Source organism: Macrosteles quadrilineatus, unplaced genomic scaffold, assembly GCF_028750875.1.
Source record: "Macrosteles quadrilineatus isolate MER2022 unplaced genomic scaffold, UCM_ALF_1.0 Scaffold_2__2_contigs__length_208266976, whole genome shotgun sequence".
Classification (NCBI taxonomy): domain Eukaryota; kingdom Metazoa; phylum Arthropoda; class Insecta; order Hemiptera; family Cicadellidae; genus Macrosteles; species Macrosteles quadrilineatus.
Genome location: NW_026542595.1, coordinates 175594571 through 175616772, shown reverse-complemented (window position 1 = coordinate 175616772; position 22202 = coordinate 175594571). Strand labels below are relative to the sequence as shown.

The 22202-nt window shown below is 36.6% G+C and overlaps 1 protein-coding gene across 1 annotated transcript in view; it reads left to right on the top strand.

Annotated features, from left to right (window-relative positions):
* The first annotated feature begins 205 nt into the window (after window positions 1–205).
* The window catches only part of LOC128985917 (protein PALS1-like), a 171350-nt gene continuing 149353 nt past the window's right edge, over window positions 206–22202 (top strand). Inside the window, exons 1-2 of the mRNA XM_054405902.1 lie at window positions 206–336; window positions 13112–13717. Of these exons, the coding sequence (XP_054261877.1) occupies window positions 13624–13717 (94 nt within the window). The 5' untranslated portion in view covers window positions 206–336; window positions 13112–13623. The remainder of the gene's footprint in view (window positions 337–13111; window positions 13718–22202) is intronic.

The window sequence follows — 22202 nt, the reverse complement described above, 5'->3', positions numbered from 1 at the left end:
TCAAAAACAAAAATAATTTACTAGATAGTCGAGAGCAAAGATCAATGAAAAATACCAAAACTTACAACTTGAATCACAAAACGCCAAATAGGAAAAAATTGGCGGGAGTCGAGATTGAGGTTATGCGATCAGCTGGAGGGCGGGTGATCACTGATCAGCTGGTACATACAGCGGCAGGGAGGCTGCTGTATTGATCAGCACGAGACCAAGCCCCAAGTCCCAGTCAGTCAGTGTGTAGTGCGGCTCGCGTTAACACCCTATATTATCCGTCTCGCGGTTATCCGTACTTCCGGTCATGTAGTGAGCGAGTGTACACCCGACTCCTGCTGGATAGATGTGAGTAAAATGTCTTGTAAATTATAAGACGGAAAGAGTGGAGATGAGAAGTTATAAGCAGCACCGCCCCAGAAAAGCGTGCTTAAACACATGTCGGGGAGTTGTGCGAGAGATTTGTGGCAAATCGTCTACTATCGGTTCTAAAATTAATCAAATGTTTTAGAATATTACAGATGATTCAGGGATAATCAATCAAATTTCTTAAGGTTCCGCAATGAGTTGTGATAAATTCATTGATATTGAAATGGTCCAGTAAAACAATCAGAAACATTGTATCATAGTTAGGGTACACTTCTGTTTGAGGGTGTTCGCGTCCAACAAATTAATTCGAAAATTTTGGTTTTCATTAGATTAGGTACTAAATTAGAAATTGAAATGTGTGGTTGGTAACTATTTCTGACGACGAATGCAGCGTAATTTACATGCGAGATAAAATTGTGTAGGGATTTATTACAAAATGTTTTGTTTTGCTGTAATTTCTTCACTATAATAGAAGTGTTTTTTATGGAAGGTTCCTGCTATCACTAAAGATTCTTTTTGAACTTAAGATGCATTGGAGATAGATAGCTAAATCAAATCGTCAAATGAATGTTTTGACGAGTCTTGGTCTAGTATACCTATTTCAAAAACTATTTTTTACAAAATAACACTAACAAATTATGAAAACTGAGATGAAGTATTTAAGATCTGCTAAACGCTAACTTAGAGTCGAAGAAAGTTGTATTTGGGCGAGTATACCTCGTGTAGGTACTAATAACAACTTGAGAACTAAGATTGTCATAATAGCCTATCACGTTGTCCACATTTTTTTAGACTGTGTTGTATTTTATTTTATTAAAATTGCAAGTAAAAACCAAATAAAATTAAATCTAGAGAGTAAAAATGCTACGTTAGACCCGAAACGCATGCATTAAAAACGGTTATTCGCTGCAGTATGACGAAAAATCCTTTTAGCAAATTTCCCATATAGGGAATAAGCTATTAGCTATTTTTCATTTTATGTTGTTTGTTGTTGTTCCGGATCGGTATGACATTCAATAAAAGGTTAAATTACCTGTGTCCGCCGGTCGATCCTAACAAAGCTGTGTCCTATGACAGGAGATGCATTTCGGCAGAATAAATTGCCATCATCAGTCCTAATATAAGTTCTTGATCTTCCCCATTGGGTGCGTCTTGAAGTTTTGAAACACGTACACGAACATTACACTTAGATACATCATGATTAAAACATAAAAATACACGGACTACATGTCCGTCAAGCTCAAATAAAAGTAGGCCTACCGTGTATTTTTATGTTTTAATCGTGATGTATCTAAGTGTAATGTTCGTGTACGTGTTTCAAAACATCAAGACGCACCCAATGGGGAAGATCAAGAACTTATATTAGGACTGATGATGGCAATTTATTCTGCCGAAATGCATCTCCTGTCATAGGACACAGCTTTATTAGGATCGACCGGCGGACATTTAACCTTTTATTGACTATTAGCTATTACCGTAGGTCTCATGGTAAGACCTGGACCCGGGGCAGATTTACTTTTTAGTTTTGGGATCCCCAGATCCAATTTTGAAGAAATTTGGTATAAACGCGTAAACCTACATTTATTCGAACGAGTTCGCGAACCAGCATGATCGGACTATGAGAACAGAGGTTTATGGGGGGTTTTTGGGGTAAAAATTGATTTTTACCATTTTCACCCTATAAACATAAGGTTTTGCAGTTTCTTTCCAAACCATTTTGTAGAGCTCAAAAACATATAATTTAGAATACTAGGAGCATTGTTGTACTGTATGTCTAACGGTTACGGAAGAAAAACCCAAAAAAGTCTAAATTTAAAATTACCATGTTATTCTTGTGGAGAATAAATTAACTGTTGTAGCTTGCTTGTCTATGGACATATTTGTAATGAAGTTTTGTTTACTTTATACTAAGCTATCAATATTTCAATAATCACCCCCCCCCCCTATTTTCTTCCCTGTAGCAGCAAATCTAAATACTCATCAAAATTAATGATATTTAAATAGAAAATAAATCTGACAATTTTAAGGGAATAATTTAGTGGTATTCCAGACAGGTAGATGGAAATTCGCTTAGTCTGCAGGTTTGCTGCGGCGGGGGTATTTATAGTCCATAGGGAGTAATAATCAACTATTGTTAACTTCGATTGTAAGCAATCGCAAGTATTGAACTTATTAATCGATTGATTTAATAGGTTCGCTCATTGTTGCGTTCGTCTTGTCAATAGTTTGATATAGTGGTTTGATACATCGATAGTAGCCTTAAACTACAGTACTACTTCTAATAATCACTTACGAAATCAGCTGATTAATAATGCATTAGCAAAATTGAACACATGGTGGAAATCGATTTTCGTTTTCTAAATAGTCTGTTAAATAATGTTGCAAAATGGCGAAAAATATAGTTCAACCACCTGAGCTCAGTTTCACTGAGGCAATAGTGATGAAATACTATTGAAGAGTTGTGTCTGAGCTCTTTAACGGGACTTAAAGTACTTCAATGAAACCCCGTTAGATTTTACAGCAATTCAAAATAATATTGTAAGTATTCCAATTAGCTGCTTGGTGACTCATATCATATTCATATGGGACGCCACTTATGTGCGCATTTTAACCCAAATATGAGTGAATGATGAGTGTGAAAATGGAGTGTGGTGCCTTGTGTAGCTTTTTGACTGACTAAGGCCAGTTTTTTAAATAGTCAGGACCATTATTGAAAACATAATGATCAAGAACAGCTGGATTCAGTTTCGAACTTTAAAAAAGCTACGCACTTTTCTAATGCCCCCAGTACACTCTCGCCGAGGCGCCTCGCCGAAACGCTCGCCGAGAAATTCGGGCGAGGGCTTAGCCCCCCAGTACACTCTCGCCGAGGCAAGGCGAGCGTTGGCGAGTGCGAGAGTGTACTCGGTGCGTTCGTCTTCTCTCGCCTTGACTCGGGTCGCCTCGCCTCGCCTAGCCTCGCGCTCGCAGGCGCTCCGTCTGGAGTCGGTTTTTTGACACGAGTCAAAGGACCCGAGACTGCACGAGAGCCGAGCACTACTTCCACATCGAAGTTTGCCTCCATTTCGACTGCGAGACAAAGCGAGGGTGTACACGGCTACCTCGCATAAGCCCTCGCCCGAATTTCTCGGCGAGCGTTTCGGCGAGGCGCCTCGGCGAGAGTGTACTGGGGGCTGCGAGGTAGCCGTGTACACCCTCGCTTTGTCTCGCAGTCGAAATGGAGGCAAACTTCGATGTGGAAGTAGTGCTCGGCTCTCGTGCAGTCTCGGGTCCTTTGACTCGTGTCAAAAAACCGACTCCAGACGGAGCGCCTGCGAGCGCGAGGCTAGGCGAGGCGAGGCGACCCGAGTCAAGGCGAGAGAAGACGAGCGCACCGAGTACACTCTCGCACTCGCCAACGCTCGCCTTGCCTCGGCGAGAGTGTACTGGGGGCATCATGCCCCCAGTACACTCTCGCCGAGGCAGAGTGTACAGGATCGAACCAGCGACCTTTGGATTACTATGTTAGACAGAGTTTTCAATACAAATGAAGTAGATCCTTTAGAGCTTCCTGGAGAACTATGGAGTAAACAACCTCTCATACGCCATATAACCATTGAGTATTGGATATACGTAGAAGTAGAAATCCCATCTATATGGCTCGATCAGCTGTCGACAATTTTTATAAAAAAGAACATGTGAGACAGTGCCAGTCAGAGAATGCGTTAGTGTCTAAAATCAAAATGTCATTTTCTACCATATTCTTTTGTTTCTGACCAAGTTGATAAGTAATTACAAGTTATAGCCATATGCAAATAGTAGGCTATTTAATACTTTAGTCTATGCTAACACAAGAGCGTAAGTTTTCCGCAAGAGCTACGTGGTGCATATCCCTAAATAATTTGTTTCAAGACTTAAATAGTCAACAATTCAATCAATAATTGTATTTGATTATTGTAATAAATTGTTATGTTAACCATACTGTACAAATACCTACCACATTGGTTTTACCTTGTATATTCGATGATAAATCAATCAATCATGTACCTATATTTAATCTAACACAGTATTTAACTTATTAAAAATCTAAAACATGAAGTTATTCCTCATCTGCAGGATGGTAATGTAAATAGGAGAGGTAGAAATAAGAAACAGCTGCTCAACATTGCAATATTTAGTAGAGTACAAATTATAAATCACATCTGTCTTGGGACGAGGAAGGAAGATCAGTCAGTGTCGAGACGAGTTGGAGTTTGAAACTGATAAAAATGGCGGAAACACAACTTTGATGGGTGACATATCGTGTACAAGAAACCAATATTGATCCAATAGTGATCTACGTCCTTTTATCAGTATACATTTATTATTTATGAACCTAAGTCTTAAGTTAAGAATGGGGATTATGTCGATCTCCACCTTAGCAATTACTGAATTTCATTACAACAACGAAAACAGCTGATTAAGTTTCGTGTATCTTTGTTTGAATTAATTTACTGTTCTCAGCATGGTACTATTTGAAAGATTTTTTCGCCACACTATACTGTTTTTTTAATCACGAATATTATGAATATTATAACAGAACTCTGTATGAATGATAAACATAAACAAATTACGTAACTGGTCCGAATCCTACTAATAACATTAACATTTTTGGCTTAGATAGTTCCATTTGACCATAACACCCGATGAGTTTTCTTTGGATGTATAAAAACTCTAAAAGCCAAGCAAGTATAAGTTTTGAATTAACACAAAATTAAAGATTTTAAACATATTGTTTCTACATTACACTATATTTATCAATGGCGGTTTTGGTTAATCTAAAAATATATAAATCAAGCTGTAAACATTTATCATTTGAAGTAAAGTTTGTCCTGTTGGAAAGTAGGGTTGCAATATCGTATCTAAAAGCTATAAAATGTGTTACAATGCCTCGGACACGCCCCTGGGTTGTAAGAGGCTACCTTTGTTGTCCCCCATATCCTCCCTGCTAAGTTGATTGGTAAACATTCTAAAAGTTGTTTAACTAACTTATTACTTTATTTTCCACCGACTCTTAAAATTAAACACATACAAATTTTGTAGCGTGTAGATTATAGACTTTTTCATCACTGATTTTAAAACCATAAAGTGTCTGAAATACGAAAAAAAATCTTTGATAAAACACCCAAATATTGACAATATCAACGTGAATGATTTTATTTACAGTAAATAACCAATTTGTAAAATTACAAAGAACATTCATACAATAATTAGATTGAAATAGAAATGGTAAAGCCTACAAACTGTTATTGGCAATACCCGCAATACATAAACGAGTTGAAAATGCAGATAGGCTCTCCAAGGCGCTTATCTAGAGTACCCTTGAATTACCAGCTGTTTAAATCCATTCAAGATCGGAAAAGAGTTTCTTTTAACGCAAATCTAAAATTAGCTCAATAGATTTCACAAAAAATATAATACCCCCGCCGCAGCAAACCTGCAGACTAAGCGAATTTCCATTTGACTGATTGGATTTACACTGAAATGTCTACTTAAAATATAACATTTATTCCCTATTTAAATAGAATTAGTTTAACAAGTACTTAGGTTTGCTGCATCAGGGAGGGTAAAACTGTTCTTTTTTTTGTAAAATGTTAATAGTTAGTAAGAAATAAAAATATTTTTCAAATTTGATCAAAATATGTTCATAAACAAGCAAACTACAACAGTTTACTTATTCTCCATAAGAATAACATTGGAATTTTAAATTTAAAATTTTTTGGAATTTTCTCCGTAACCATTAGGCGCATAATAACGCTTCAATATACTAAATTATTTGTTTTTTTAAGCTCTACAAAATGGTTTGAAAAGAAATTGCTAAATTTTATGTTTTTTGGGTAAAAAATAGGAAAAACCTATTTTTACCCCATAAAACCCCCCGTAAACCCCCGTTCCCATGGTCCGATCATGCTGGATTGCGAACTCGTTCGAATAAACGTAGGTTTACACGTTTGTACCAAATTTAATCAAAATCGGATCATTTTTGCTCGAGTTATCGTGCTAACGGACACATATATATATATATATAAATATATAAATATATAAATATATATATATATATATATATGAATTTGAACGGATGGTGTTTTTGGCCTCTAGGGACCTCAAAACGAAAAAAAAAATCGGTCCCGCGTCCAGGTCTTACCATGAGTACTACGGTAATAGCTTATTCCCTATATGGGAAATTCGCTAAAAACTATTTTGATTTGTTTGTTATTATTGTAGGTTTTTTTGTTGTTTATTTTTATAATGCTGTTTGGTCAAAAATTAATTTCCAAAATGTGATGGTAAATCTTTTGTTTTAAGTTTTTCTTTTTCTAAGTTTATTGTATTTTTTTAATCAATAGTTTTTGAGTTATTTAAGAAACAACATTTTAAATGGCCGTATTTTCGTTATATGAATTTAACATTTTTCATATTTTTTTTTAGCTTTATCTAGTTGTCATAAATGTTTGTGTAATGTTTCAATTTAGCCCTGGCAAATTAGTCCAAAAAATTGGGGGAAAGCTGGGAATCATTTTAATCTGCTCTGGAGATCCTAAATAAGCTAAAAATGAGTTTGCGACGGATTCTGAAATGAGCTAAGGATATGGGGGGCAAAAACTAGACTGATTTTGCTCATTTTTTTAGTTTTTCGCTTATAACCAAGAAACAGTGCATCCCACAAAAAAGTGAAAGAACATTAAATTCCGCGTAGAATGACGTTAAAATCATTAAAATCGGTCAGGCGTTCAATTACGACAGGTCGTCAAAGTTCAGTAATTTTAACATTCTCCTTGTCATCCTATTCTAGATGATTACAGCGTGTTCTGCCAGATGGCAGTGTATGCTATAGTTTTCGGTTAAAATCACTGAATTTTTGAAGACTTGTTATAGCAGAACGACTGAACCCGGAACAGATTTTAAAGATTTTATCCTCATTCGACGCGGAATTTCATGTTCTTAAGAATAGTATGTAAACACCTTTTTGTGGGATGCACTTTTTTTGCTTTATAAGCTAAATACCCCCGCCGCAGCAAACCTGCAGACTTAGCGAATTTCCATTTGCCTGATTGGATTTAAACTAAAATGCCTCCTTAAAAATATCACATTTATTACCTATCTGAACAGAATTAGTTTAATGAGTACTTAGGTTTGCTGCAACAGGGAGGGTAAAAAAGTTTTTTTTTATGTAAAATGTTAAAAGGTACTGTGGTTTAGTAAGAAATTAATGTATTTTCAAAATTTGATCAAAATATGTTCATAAACAAACAAACTACAACAGTTGACTTATTCTCCATAAGAATAACATGGGAATTTTAAAATTACTATTTTTTTTTTTTTTTTTTTTGTAACAATTAGGCGCATAATAACGCTTCAATATACTAAATTATTTTATTTTTAAGCTCTACAAAATGGTTTGAAAAGAAATTGTGAAATTTTGTGTTTTTAGGGTCAAAATGGGAAAAACCTATTTTTACCCCATAAAACCCCCCATAAACCCCCGTTCCCATAGTCCGATCATTCTGGTTCGCGAACTCATTCAAGTTTATCCCGCCTTACACCTTCAAACCAAATTTTATCAAAATCGGACAAAAATTACTCAAGTTATCGTGCGGATGGACACACACACACACATATATTCAATCAGTTATATTAGTTGTAAAAGACCTATATTACAACCTATACTAGTAGTACGCTTATTCTGCACGTAACAGGATGAGTGAACATGAGCGCAATACTGAAAGAGTTTACCCACACCTAGCACACTTACCGGTGTCACTGGTGTACACAATAATGTTATTTGTATGGGCAAATCAACCCATGAGTCGGGGCAAATAATGGTGAGTCGGTGACTCAAGTCGGTAGCGTCACGCGAACTTCGGGCCCAAGGCAGCGATGTCGTGAGTTCGGATCCTGGTCACTGCCACTAAATTTTATCAGTACAGTTCACCTTTGTACTGTACCGACTCACCAATTGCTTTGCTGTAAACGATCCACGCACGGGCGAGGTTAAAAGAGGCTGGACCAACCTCTTAAAAAAAACAAATCTCAACCAACAACAATCCTAACTTCTCGTCCATTAATTAACCAAAGTCATTGGTAATATACGTAACGTATTTCCTGTTTCCCTCCCTTCTCATAGCATTTTATTATTGCAGATACGTTAATCTAACTGTCACAAAGAGTTCCCACACTCTGGACTGTTCACCTTGACTACTTCCTTTACCACTTCCTACGTCGTGGACCTGTTTCCCTCTCTTCTCATAGCATTTTATTATTGCAGATACATTAATCTAACTGTCACAAAGGATTCCCACACTCCGGACTCATCGCCTCGACTACTCCCTTCACCACTTCCTACGTCGTGGACCTGTTTCCCTCCCTTCCCATAGCATTTTTAGAATTGCAGATACTGTACATTATTCTAATTATCACAAAGGGTTTCTACACTCCGGAATGCTCGCCTCAACTATTTCCTTCACCACTTCCTACGTCGTAGACCTGTTTCCCTCCCTTCCTATAGCATTTTAGAATTTCAAATAGATTAATTTAACTTTCACAAAGGGTTCCCACACTCCGGACTGTTCACCTTGACTACATCCTTCACCACTTCCTACGTCGTGGACCTGTTTCCCTCTCTTCTCATAGCATTTTATTATTGCGGATACATTAATCTAACTGTCACAAAGGGTTCCCACACTCCGGACTCCTCGCCTCGACTACTCCCTTCACCACTTCCTACGTCGTGGACCTGTTTCCCTCCCTTCCCATAGCATTTTTAGAATTGCAGATACTGTACATTATTCTAATTATCACAAAGGGTTTCTACACTCCGGAATGCTCGCCTCAACTATTTCCTTCACCACTTCCTACGTCGTAGACCTGTTTCCCTCCCTTCCTACAGCATTTTAGAATTTCAAATAGATTAATTTAACTTTCACAAAGGGTTCCCACACTCCGGACTGCTCACCTTGACTACATCCTTCACCGCTTTCTACGTCATGGACCTGTTTCCCTCCCTTCCCATAGCATTTTAGAATTGCAGTTACATTAGTCTAACTATCACAAAGGGTTTTTACACTCCAGAATGCTCGCCTCGACTACTTCCATTACCACTTCCTACGTCGTGGACCTGTTTCCCTCCCCTCCAATAGCATTTTAGTATTGCAGGTATATTAATCTAACTGTCAAAAGGGTTTCTACACTCCGGACTGCTCGCCTCGACTACTTCCATTACCACTTCCTACGTCGTGGACCTGTTTCCCTCCCTTCCCATAGCATTTTTAGAATTGCAGATACATTATTCTAATTGTCACAAAGGCTTCCGACACTCCGGACTGCTCACATTGACTACTTCCTTCACCACTTCCTACGTCGTGGACCTGTTTCCCTCCCTTCCTATAGCATTTTAGTATTGCAGGTATATTAATCTAACTGTCACAAAGGGTTTCTACTCTCCGGACTGCTCGCCTTGACTACTTCCATCACCGCTTCCTTCGTCATGGACCTGTTTCCCTCCCTTCCCATAGCATTTTCGAATTGCAGTTACACTAATCTAACTGTCACAAAGGGTTTCTACACTCCAGAATGCTCACCTCGACTACTTCCATTACCACTTCCAACGTCGAGGACCTGTTTCCCTCCCTTCCTATAGCATTTTAGTATTGCAGGTATATTAATCTAACTGTCACAAAGGGTTTCTACACTCCGGACTGCTCACCTTGACTACTTCCATCACCGCTTCCTACGTCATGGAACTGTTTCCCTCCCTTCCCATAGCATTTTAGAATTGCAGTTACACTAATCTAACTGCCACAAAGGGTTTCTACACTCCAGAATGCTCGCCTCGACTACTTCCATTACCACTTCCTACGTCGTGGACCTGTTTCCCTCCCTTCCTATGGCATTTTAGTATTGCAGGTATATTAATCTAACTGTCACAAAGGGTTTCTACACTCCGGACTGCTCGCCTTGACTACTTCCATCACCGCTTCCGACGTCGTGGACCTGTTTCCTTCCTTTCCTATTGGAATTTAGAATTGCAGTTATATTAATCAAACTGCCACAAAGGGTTTCTACACTCCGGACTGCTCGCCTTGACTACTTCCTTTACCGCTTCTTACGTCGTGGACCTGTTTCCCTCCCTTCCTATAGCATTTTATTATGGTAGATACATTAATCTAACTGCCACAAAGGGTTTCTACACTCCGGACTGCTCGCCTTGACTACTTCCTTTATCGCTTCTTACGTCGTGGACCTGTTTCCCTCCCTTCCTATAGCATTTTATTATGGTAGATACATTAATCTAATTGTCACAAAGGCTTCCCACACTCCGGACTGCTCACTTTGACTACTTCCTTCACCACTTCCTACATCGTGGACCTGTTTCTCTCCCTTCCCATAGCATTTTTAGAATTGCAGATACATTATTCTAACTGTCATAAAGGCCCCCCACACTCCGCAGCGCTCGCCTTGACTACTTCCTTCACCATTTCCTTCACTACTTCCTACATCGTAGACCTGTTTCCCTATCTTTCCATAGCATTTAAGTATTACAGATACGTTAATTTAACAGTCATAAAGGGTTTCCGTACTCCTTTCTTTTCACTGCTCACCTTTCCGCTTTCTTTACTACTCTCTACGTCGGGGACCTCTCCCCCCCCCTTCGCATAGCATTTTAGTATAAAAATATACCAACATTTTTGAATATTTAATATTCAATGCCAACATTAAATTGAATAATGTAAAAAGCTGCTTTGTTCTAAATACATACATACCTATATACTTTTAATTAAAAGGCGAAATTTTAATACTGAACATAAACGGTATATAACTGCCGACTAATATTGTTAAGTTCAATTTATTATTATGAAAGTTGTAGGATTTAATTAGCTTAAATAACATTATTCTGAAAGCTGTGAAATTATAATGATATATATATATTCATAGACGCCAACTGTTTACTCCATGAATGAAAGAGCTTAGAGTAAAAGTCGTTCTCTCTGTCTTAAGTAGACAACAAAATTGTTGGTCGCAAAACGTAAACAAATAAAAAGAAGAAGAAGGTAGCTCCTAATGTTATTCTTATGGGACAATTTTAAAAATGTTTTTTAAGTATTTTATAATTACTACTGAGCGGAATCGTCTAGAATTTTAATGGTGTCTTTACACTGGTGTCATAACTATTTGTGCAAAATTTGAACGCTATAAGTGCAACGGTTCTTGAGTTTTAGGTGCGAACACACACACACACATACTCCAGCGGACAACTTTTCTCCGACTCCGCTATACACGATACATAGATTCGTTCACTTCGTTCACTCATCTATTATAGATATTATTATTATTATAGACCTATATTATAGATATTAGTTGTTGTTATTGTATATTAGTTGACCTGTTGTAGTTAGTTATATTAGTTGAATTTTTAAATTGAACTTCTCCCTAATAATTAGAAACAAATTAGGTTACTTAACTTACCAAAAATTAAATTCCACCTTTATTACCACACTTATTTACGACTTAGGTAAGGGATTTTCTAACAGATTATTTTTTCAATTAAACATCCAATGTTGATTTAGATTCAAAGTGGGGAGGGAAATAAACAAATGGGAAACAGTCACGCCAAATTAAATCATTAGTGATGGGTCATAAGCTGAACACCAGATGATCTTGGGGGATGGGAGGGAACAGAGGGGGGTCAGGTGGGAGTCATTACATTTTTCATCCAAACAATGCTCAATCAGGTATTGCTCATCACTACTGGACCCTTTATTGCAGCCATAGTAAATGTTTACTGTTGTTCCTCTTTTCCCAGTTAAATTTTAACCGTTTTAAATAACTGACCGAGGTTGTTTTAAGTATTCAATTATAATTTAGTTGTTTCTTTTTATTGGGAAAGTTAATAAAAATTTACCATTTCTTAATAAGGATTAATTGCTCCAATAATGTGATTTTATCCTCACATGTGTATAAAACACACACACCCCAACTCGATTGATTCAGTATTGTAGCGTCACGACTTCAGGCCCAAGGCAGCGCGTGGGTTCAGATCCTGGTCACTGTGGCAAACATTTTATTAGTACAGTTCACGTTTGTACTGTACCGGCTCACCCCTGCTTTGCTGGATATGTTCCACGCACAGGTGAAAAGTCTATGTGGACAGGAAAATGCTAGGTTAAAAGAGGTCGCCAATGTCTTCTCTACCATTATTTTTAAAAAATAATCAAAACAATTTCCACAAGCTATAAATGTTAAATCTCATTTTAGAATACTGATATCAATTTTGTTCTATGTTTTTGCCATCCATTTAATTGAACTTTTTTAGGGTCTACCCTAACATAGCAATAACCCTAACTATGCATAAATAAGAACCGAATACTTTAAGGATAAGATGTTCAATCCCCTCAAATTGTCTTAGTTTGCTGTGGATCGGATCCGTCACTATCAGCAGCTAACCACTAGGATAGCAACACATCCATCTGCTTTGAGTTATCTCACAAATTTATAGTTGACAAGCAATATAAATATAATATTCAATATTCAATCCACTGTCCACTTCTTAGATAGAAGAAAAATTACTCCATGTTTAAATGAAATGAAATAAAATATGTTTATTGTCTGATGAATTAAAAAAAATTATTGACAATGTCATAAAACAGCTAAAATTATAGCATAGTCTGTAAACAACTAAAATCGGTAAATAGGCAAAAAATAGGGAAATTTGCTAATACAAAAACTTGATTTGTTTCAGGTGCAAACTTGAGGTGGAGAGCGATGTAGTGAGTGAGCCAGTTGCGATGGAGAGCCCCCACGTGACGGGGACCAGTGAGGACTGTGCGACAGACGAAGACGAAGACGACCCCAGTAGTCGATGGTAGACTGGCGTGCTTTGTGAGACGACCCTAGTGGTCTTCGGTGGACTGCCGTGTTTCGTGGGACAACCGCAGTGGTTGACGGTAGACTACCATTCTTTGTGAGACGACCCTAGTGGTCTACGGTAGACTGCCGTGCTTTGTGAGACGACCCTATTGGTCTACGGTAGACTGCCGTGCTTTGTGAGACGACCCTAGTGGTCGACGGTATAGACTGCCGTGCTTTGTGAGACGACCCTTGTGGTCGACGGTAGACTGCCGTGCTTTGTGGGACGACCCTAGCGGTCGACGTTAGACTGCCGTGCTTTGTGGGACGACCCTAGTGGTCGACGTTAGACTGCCGTGCATCGTGCGTGATGTGGGCGCTGAAACATGCCTCGGGACTGATGGAATGGAGATAGCATGTCCAGAAAATATAATGGTGGACCTCAGCGGTTATGTCATTATCATCGTAGAAACCAAGGACAAGAAAATTCGACTTTATGGTGAGTACGAATAGTTTGTAAGTATTTTATTTGGAAAACTTATCTTTTAAACTTTGCTGTCATTAATAGTTTTTAATAATTTTGTCTGATTTAAAAACCTGGCAAAATGGCCAGGTACTCATTTAGTTGATATTTAGTTTGTGGGGGTGATTCTTTTATAACCTGAGTTGGGAGATATCTATTCTTGTTTCCCAGATAGGTAACCCTAACCCTCCAGGTAGGTCACATAGGGACATTGTTATGTGGTATCACGTGGATATATACAATATTTAGCCAGGAGGATCTGAAACTGTACCTTATGATCAGATGTGAAACAAATGAAACAATTGATGGTTTATTAACATGGTTGAGAACAAAAACTGATAAAATGTAAACAAGTAAGTAAATAGATCATAACAATTAATGTTAATGATAGATAGTATGATTGATTAGATTTTACAAAATAAAAGAGATGAAAAACAATTTACTTATTATTCTAGTATAGAATAGATTGTAAATAAATACTTGTTAAAAAAAAAATGAAAAACAATTGATGGTTTATTAACATGGTTGAGAACAAAAACTGATAAAATGTAAACAAGTAAGTAAATAGATCATAACAATTAATAAAACATGTGATTTTATCCTCAAATGGCAGGCAGTAGAGAGTATACATAGAGTACTTCTAACACCGGTTATCATTCAATAATTTGAGTAATCCATATTTTAAATGGCTTTAAAAAACAAACAAAATATTGTCTTCCTCTTTAACTAATAGTCCAGTCAAGGAATGAGGTGTAGAGTGCGTGTGCAGGTAACTAAGCGATTCCTTCAGAAACTTGTTCAGGGGGCTTAGGGTGTTAACATACCAAAAGTCCTGACTCCTAGGTGGTGAGCCAGGGGGTGGAGGGGGGAAAAAGGGGGGGGAGAAAGGTACGCATTTTGGGTTTTTTTATTATATCTCGAAAACTATCAACTTTTTGTATACTATAGTACATTATAAAATTGAAAAAAATTAAATTTTCTACAAGAAAAGTATATAATGTGTTTATTTTGGTTCAACAGATTACGAGTTATAACTTATTTAATTGATATCTTATTAAAATACTCCTTCCATAAGAAATACATGTAAATTAGTATGCGAAATGGGGCGAATCCTATCCGCCCAAAGGAAATATAAATGATATTCTGGAAATCTTGACAAAATTTCCAGTAATTTGACACTTTAATCATTAAAATTGATCCAAAATTAAGGCGCGGGCGAGGTAACAAAATGTCGAGTTTTGGTGTTTTTTTATTGGAAATATAAAAAAACCCTTAAATCATCTCATTTTCAAACGCTCACCCTCGCTTTAATTTTTGACAAAATTTCATGATTTAAGTGTCAAATTACTGGAAATTTGGTCAAGATTTCCAGAATATCAGTTATATTTCCTTTGGGCGGATAGGATTCGCCCCATTTCGCATACTAATTTACATGTATTTCTTATGGAAGGAGTATTTTAATAAGATATCAATTAAATAAGTTATAACTCGTAATCTGTTGAACCAAAATAAACACATTATATACTTTTCTTGTAGAAAATTTAATCTTCTTCAATTTTATAATTTACTATAGTATACAAAAAGTTGATAGTTTTCGAGATATAATAAAAAAACCCAAAATGCGTACCTTTTTCCCCCCCTTCCCCCCCCCCCTCCACCCACTGGCTCACCACCTAGGAGTCAGGACTTTTGGTATGTTAACACCCTAAGCCCCCTGAACAAGTTTCTGAAGGAATCGCTTAGTTACATGCTCACGCACTCTACACCTACTTTTGGATCATTCATTGACTGGACTATAAGGGGTGGTTGCATTAGTGGATCAGTGGAATTTCACCACAACAAATTATCTGCAATTTTTGTAGCTTATTTATTGCAATTGAACAATCCCTTTAGTTTCAGAGTGCATTGTTTAGTAAAAATTAATTAAAAAATACTGTTCCTTTTATGTTTTAAGTTTATACATACTATATCTTTTATGGTATGCTAAGCATTTTTTACCTAAAAACTTTTGATATATTACTTAGGAAAAGAGTAATTTATGGAAAGGGGACAAACAATTTAATACGGATCAAACCAAATTCCTTCCTCTTCCTTTAAAATTGCTTATTTATTATAAAAACCAAGGATAAAAACGAAATTTCATCAAAATCGAGTGAAGATCAACAGAATTGAACAAACCGTTTCATCAACGGCAACTTTAAAGCTTTTCATTCTTTTTCGCAGTCGGGTTGTAAAACAAATGGTGGCTTGGCAGACTTAACTACTGTCATCAGCACTTTGCTACCCTCCAAATTGTTGAATTTCCACAAAACATTTCTTTCAGAGCAAATTAAGTTATGAGTAGTATTAAGTTAGTTGTAGTAGTAGTATTAAGTTAGTAGAATTCTTTTGGGTCTCATCAAGGGAATTTTTGAAAATAAACGTAACAAATATATATTTTGACCTAAGCAAATGAAATGTATGTATTTTTTTAAGTTGAGCTTTAGTTTCTCAACTAGTATTTTTTTGTCAATTAAGATATTCAGGCAAATATATTATTTAACTATTCTAAGTCCATCTATGGAACAAAAACAAATTTAGCCTACTACAAATATAAAAAGAATTTTGACATTTTTCACAAAAACAAAAAAATTATAAGACTAAATCATTAAAGCTTGTCAATCCTTCAGCTCATCATTAGCTAAAATTCAAACAATGAGGTTTTATATAGAACAGTAATTTTAATTGGTAACGTACTGAATCGTTAATGTAAGAAAAACTAGTAAAAACTTTAATTATTTTTACAAATAAAAAAAATTATAAAGGTTAGTATTTCCTTAGAATAAACAAAAACTGGTGTTTCATTTGAAGGCATTAGTGTTTATTTATTCTATTCCGGTAACACCCAGTTGGTGACAGATTTTCTTTTTATATGATTAACTTGAATTTAATTTACTTAGTGACAGTATTAACTCATCTTCCCATCAATTTTTCATTCAGTTTCACACAATTAACTTTTTAAAAAATCAGAGTAGCGGTCTTCATTTATAATCCATCTCTATTTTACCATTTGCATAGTTTAAGCTTGTCTTGAGTCAAATTAACTCGTAAAAAGAGACCAGGACTTCAGTAATGAACCTCGAACCTCGGAGTCCGTTCACCAATGGCTCGGTAATATGTTGTGCCTCAAGTGCCTCAATGGCTTATGATTCGCCTAAAGAGACAATGTACCCACATAAAGAATTTCATTAACATCGAACAACTAGTGTAAAATGTAGCTCTGTACACATTCACATACACAAACATCACTTTTTTGGGTTTTAGGAGACTCAAAACATAATACATTAGTTTAGTCCATATCTCATGTCTAAAGTATCTACTTTGTAGGATCGTTATTCTACTTTAAAGCACTACAGTATAGCGTCGTAGTTGCATCACTATGGCATTATAATACCCTGTGTATGCATCACAGTACATTATCCGAGCCCTGTTCCATTAACCTCGCCATTATTGTTATTCAAGCATAGCCGTGAACACATTCAAATTAACGGCCCTTGTTATTATTATCTCAGCAATATATCCTTTAGAATAGTTGATGGCAGTGTTAATGATTACAAATGTTAAACATTCTTTGAAATTTATTTTAGGCATTACATCATTTTGATATTTGATAATTGTATTTTTTTTGTATTAATTTATCTAGTCCTTAATGGTTTGTTCAAATATTTTAAAGGTATATTTAGTTATTTTAGTCTCGCTCACTCAAATTAAAAGAATTCAGGATTAGTCGCTGCAGCAAACCTGCTTACTTTGAGAATTTCCATTTGCCTGGTCAGATTTTCAGTAAAATATTCCCTTGATCAAGTTAGATTTTTTGCCAATTCAAGTAAAATTAGGTTTAGTGAGTACTTAAGTCTGCTGCTACAAGGAATGTCATAATTTTTTTTGTTAATTTTAATAGCTTGGTAAAAAAAAACATTTGCCACATATTAATCAAGAGTAACCTACAACAGTTTACTTATTCTCCATAAGATTAACAAGGGAAATTTAAATTGATATTTTTTAGAATTTTCAATTATCAATTAATTATCAATTATCAATTATTTAAGATGGGGACGCCACTATGTGCGTATTTTAACCCAAATATGAGTGAAGGATGAGTGTAGGATGAGTGGCGCGATCTTGTAGTCTTGTTAGTGACTAAGGCCGACATGTTCCTTAGACACACAGCTGTTAATTAATAGCCCATACAGCTAATGGCAACTAAGGGACCTACAGTTTATAGTGGAATCCGAACCACATTTTTCCTTGTAATTTACGAATTGGTCTAATTATCAGGATAGTACTGCGGATAGTCGTAGTACTCACTAGTGCGGACGTTAATCCACACCAGGGAGCATCGCATCCACAGTGCATTCCTATAAATATCCACAATTCTACTACATAATTTTCTCTACAACTATTTCACGTAGGCCTACAATAACACTTCAGTTAACTAAATTATTCATTTTTGCGCTCTACAAAATGGTTTGAAAAGAAACTGTGAAATTTTATATGTAGAGGGTCAAAATTGGGAAAACCCCTGTTTACATTGTCTGATAGTTCAGGTTTGCAAACTCGTTCAAATAGCCGTAGATAAAATCGGATAATTTTTATTTGAGTTATCGTGCTAAACTCAACCTCTGGAAACATAAAAAAAAGTAAATGGCCCAGGGTCTAGATCTTACCATGAAACATAGGGTTATAGCTTATTCCCTAAATAGGAAATTTGCTCTTCCTTGCACCCCCAAGAAACTTGAAACCTCGAATGCCTGTGGGCCCGAGCCAATTTACTAAAGCTAGCATCATAGAACAATCTGACAATAAATCAAAGGCCCTATGGCAAGTCATAAGCAATGGAAAAGAATGTAATATGTGAAGAAACACCTGAGAATAGTTATTTTCCTTTTCCTACAGTTACCTAACAATGTACATGTTCTCTCACTGATTTGAGAAAGCAAAGTGGCCAATTCGCTCATCAGTGAGACAATGTTAACATTGTCTCACTCTAATTACTTTGTCTCACTCCAGATTTGCAACGTGACGGCACGAAATAGTGAGCGCGTAACATGCAGGCAATGTCGTATGCGCGCGAAATACGTTGGCAGCACTGGCTGTAAATCAGCTGGTCAGCTGTTGTACTGTTGTATTTGTCACTTCACATTAAATATTATATTAAAAGTTCACTTCTGTGTAAGAATAGGTTATGTTTCTTCACAAATTATTTGTTTTATGGTAACTGTAGGAAAAGTATAATGTGCAACTCGAGTTCAAAGTACAATTGACTCACTCGAGAAACCATTCCTCACTCGCCTACGGCTCGTGAGTAAGGATTTCTCTCGAGTGAGTCAATTGCTCACTTTTCTCACTAGTTGCACAAATAACCAAGTTTTCCTAAAGAAAAAACAGAGCAATGACTAAAGACCCAGGAACTACACTCAGCACAGAAGAACCCATCTATCTAGCACTCCTCATCTTAACTCCATTATCCTATAAGAAAGTTAAAACCATTGTAAATTCCCTCGATACTAAAATACCAAGTGGAGTAGATGAGTTTCCCTCAAAGATGATAAAATATTGCTCTCAAGAACTCATCTTGCCTCTATTTACCATACTATTATAAGTAAAAATTGTTTAGAGAAGGTGAACTTGGAATTCCTGTTTGGTTTGTAAATGTAACAAAAGTCAGCAATGTATAACCCACACACAAAAAATACCAGCTAAAGATACTTAAAATAACAGACCCATCTTCCTCATTTCCATTGTCTCTAAAATATTATAAGAAATTGTTTTGACTAGATTAATGCACATCTTGCTCATTACAATACAGTAGAACCCCGGTTAACCGAAACAGTTCCATAAAATGGTACAGGGCTAAAATATAAGTATAGTATGTAACCTCAGTTGTTTAGTTTAAAGTACTGTATTGTCTAGCTCATTGTAACATTTTTGTAGCTGAAATAAAGTGTGCTATACGGCAGTTTTCAAATTTTAAAACAATTTAAAAACATTGCCAGGCCAAATTTATATACAAAAATGTGTAATATGAACAATTTTGTAACTAAAAAATGTTTTAACACCTTTATTGAGGGTTATTCCATACTGCCCCAGACCCATTATGGTCCTTATTATGTATCCTTATGGTCTTATGGAAAAGTTAGAAGGACGCTTATGCTTGCAGACAAGCTTTCTTCAACATTGAAATACTTACAGTGGTGGCTCTACATTTTCAAAAACAAAAGCATTTAAAAAAACAACCCTCTAAAAAACCACGAACTACACCACTTTAAAGCTTGTCATGGCTTGTCCTTCTAATACACTGAACTAATCCTTCTTACAGCAGCTGTAATCTGAAGAACCACCTCAGACTGCTTGAGAGATGTGATTGGCAAAAAGGTGTATCAGGAGCCAAGGAAGTGGTTGATCAAAGACCCGCCTATTCACTTTTTTTTAGGGAGAGGAGGGAAAATGCTTTTAACACATAGGTAGCCAGCCTGTAGTGTAAGACTACTAAAATTATCATACTACTCACTAAAAAATCCCCTCTACTCTCTGTTGGACCTGGAATTGTTTGTCACATTACTTCAAGCTTCAAGTCAGGCCAACATGTGAACTAAGCCCTCAGGGCTCGCACCGTTTCTGGCATTTGGATTCTTTATGACCTACACCGCATCATGGTCAAGGTCGAGCTTCTTGGCGCGGAGAATACACTGGATGTAATGTGACACACAGGTCCAATTGTTCTCAACCTCCGTCATCATCGCTATGACCGTGTCCACCGACAGCAGTCCTACAAACTGTTGAGCCTCCAGACGGGGCCTTTCCCAATGCTGGCAGTGGAAAAACGTATGTTCCACTTCATCGGGAGTGCCTGGACAGTATATGCGATCGGGTGACACGGCTTTGCCCATCCTGAACAGGTAAGACCGAAAAAAGCCGTGACCCGTCAGGAATTGGGTGATGTAGAAATTCACCTCTCCGCACTGCCGACTAACCCAAGGTTGGACTTGCCGTATCAGTCGCCTGGTCAAGCGTCCCCGTGTCTCCTATTCCCAGCTCTCCTGCCACAGCTGGTAGATGCCGGAGCGTTTCTCTGTTCGTGCCTGGTCCTCCCCACGGCTCTGGTAAATTGCCTTTCTCTCCGCTGCTAAAAGTTTGACGGGGATGACTCCAGCAACCACCAGGATGGCGGGCTCGGACACTGTTCGGTAGGCAGATGCCGCATCCTGTACACCTCCTTATTGAGAGCATCTGCCCACACCTCCGCACCACTGTACAAGAGTACGGACTGGACCGAAGACATTAATAGCCTTCTACTAGAAAAAAAACTTAAATACGTAAAATGTTTGTTAAAAAAGGACCTTTCACGTGGTATGAAATTTGTTATACCTTGCTATTTAAGAATTTTTAAGTTTTCAATTTGATTTTTTAAAATTAGAACATAGGTAACATGGAAAATGCCCTTACTACAAGTTATCTTTAAGAGTAGCTCAAGAATAAGCTTCGAAAGAAATTTGGCGCTGTTCTGTTCAGTAGTTAGGGTAATACAGTACTTAACTTCAAAGTCCTTTTTTAAAACGTTTTGACCCACCCTGTAAATACGGTTAAAGATAATTAAAATTTGTTTGCACCAAAATGATTGGGGTGATTAGACCTTTAAATTGATGTATCACACAATCCATTTTTACGTTTTAAAATATCTAAAAAAAGCACTCCTGCCCTTGGGTATCTCAAATTGGGCCCTTTTGGGGCATTTTTCAAAATTGAAAATAATTTTATTGGATTTGGCAGGTACAAATTAGGGGGAAATGAAAACAAACAAGTGTTAAAAGCCTTACCTTTGCACACAACAGATATGGAAAGTTTTCAAATGACCACCCTATTTGAATTACAATCACTTTTGACAAAAATAATTTTATATGGTAAATAACACTCTTCAGGACTGTTTGACATTAATCCAAGATGGCCGCCAGCCTGTATGGACTTTAACTTTTAGTAAAAATTTAAATATTTTGTGTAAAATTACAAATTTAAACTAATAGAAACAGCTAAAACGAAACAAATAGCATAATCTACCCAATTACAAGTTGTAAAAAAATATGCCCTTTAAAATTAAAACAGATAATTTAATGATTTGTCTATACAGGAACCATGGGGACATGAAAATGCTATACATAATATAATAAAGACCATATAAGTTAATCATCAAATTTATTACTTTTATTCTTCAGTTTACAGAAAATTTTGACATAGTTACAGAAGCTGATTTGGACATTTATTGACTTAAAAGAAGTTAGGTATCAAATGATGTTCACTAATATTAATATAAATACCTTTCTGTGGTGTCAAGTCCCAAAAGGAACCTTTACTTCAGGCCTGGTCACAAAATTTTTCTTCATCTGCATGATCAAATTTGGAACTATTTCGAGCCTTATTTCTTAAT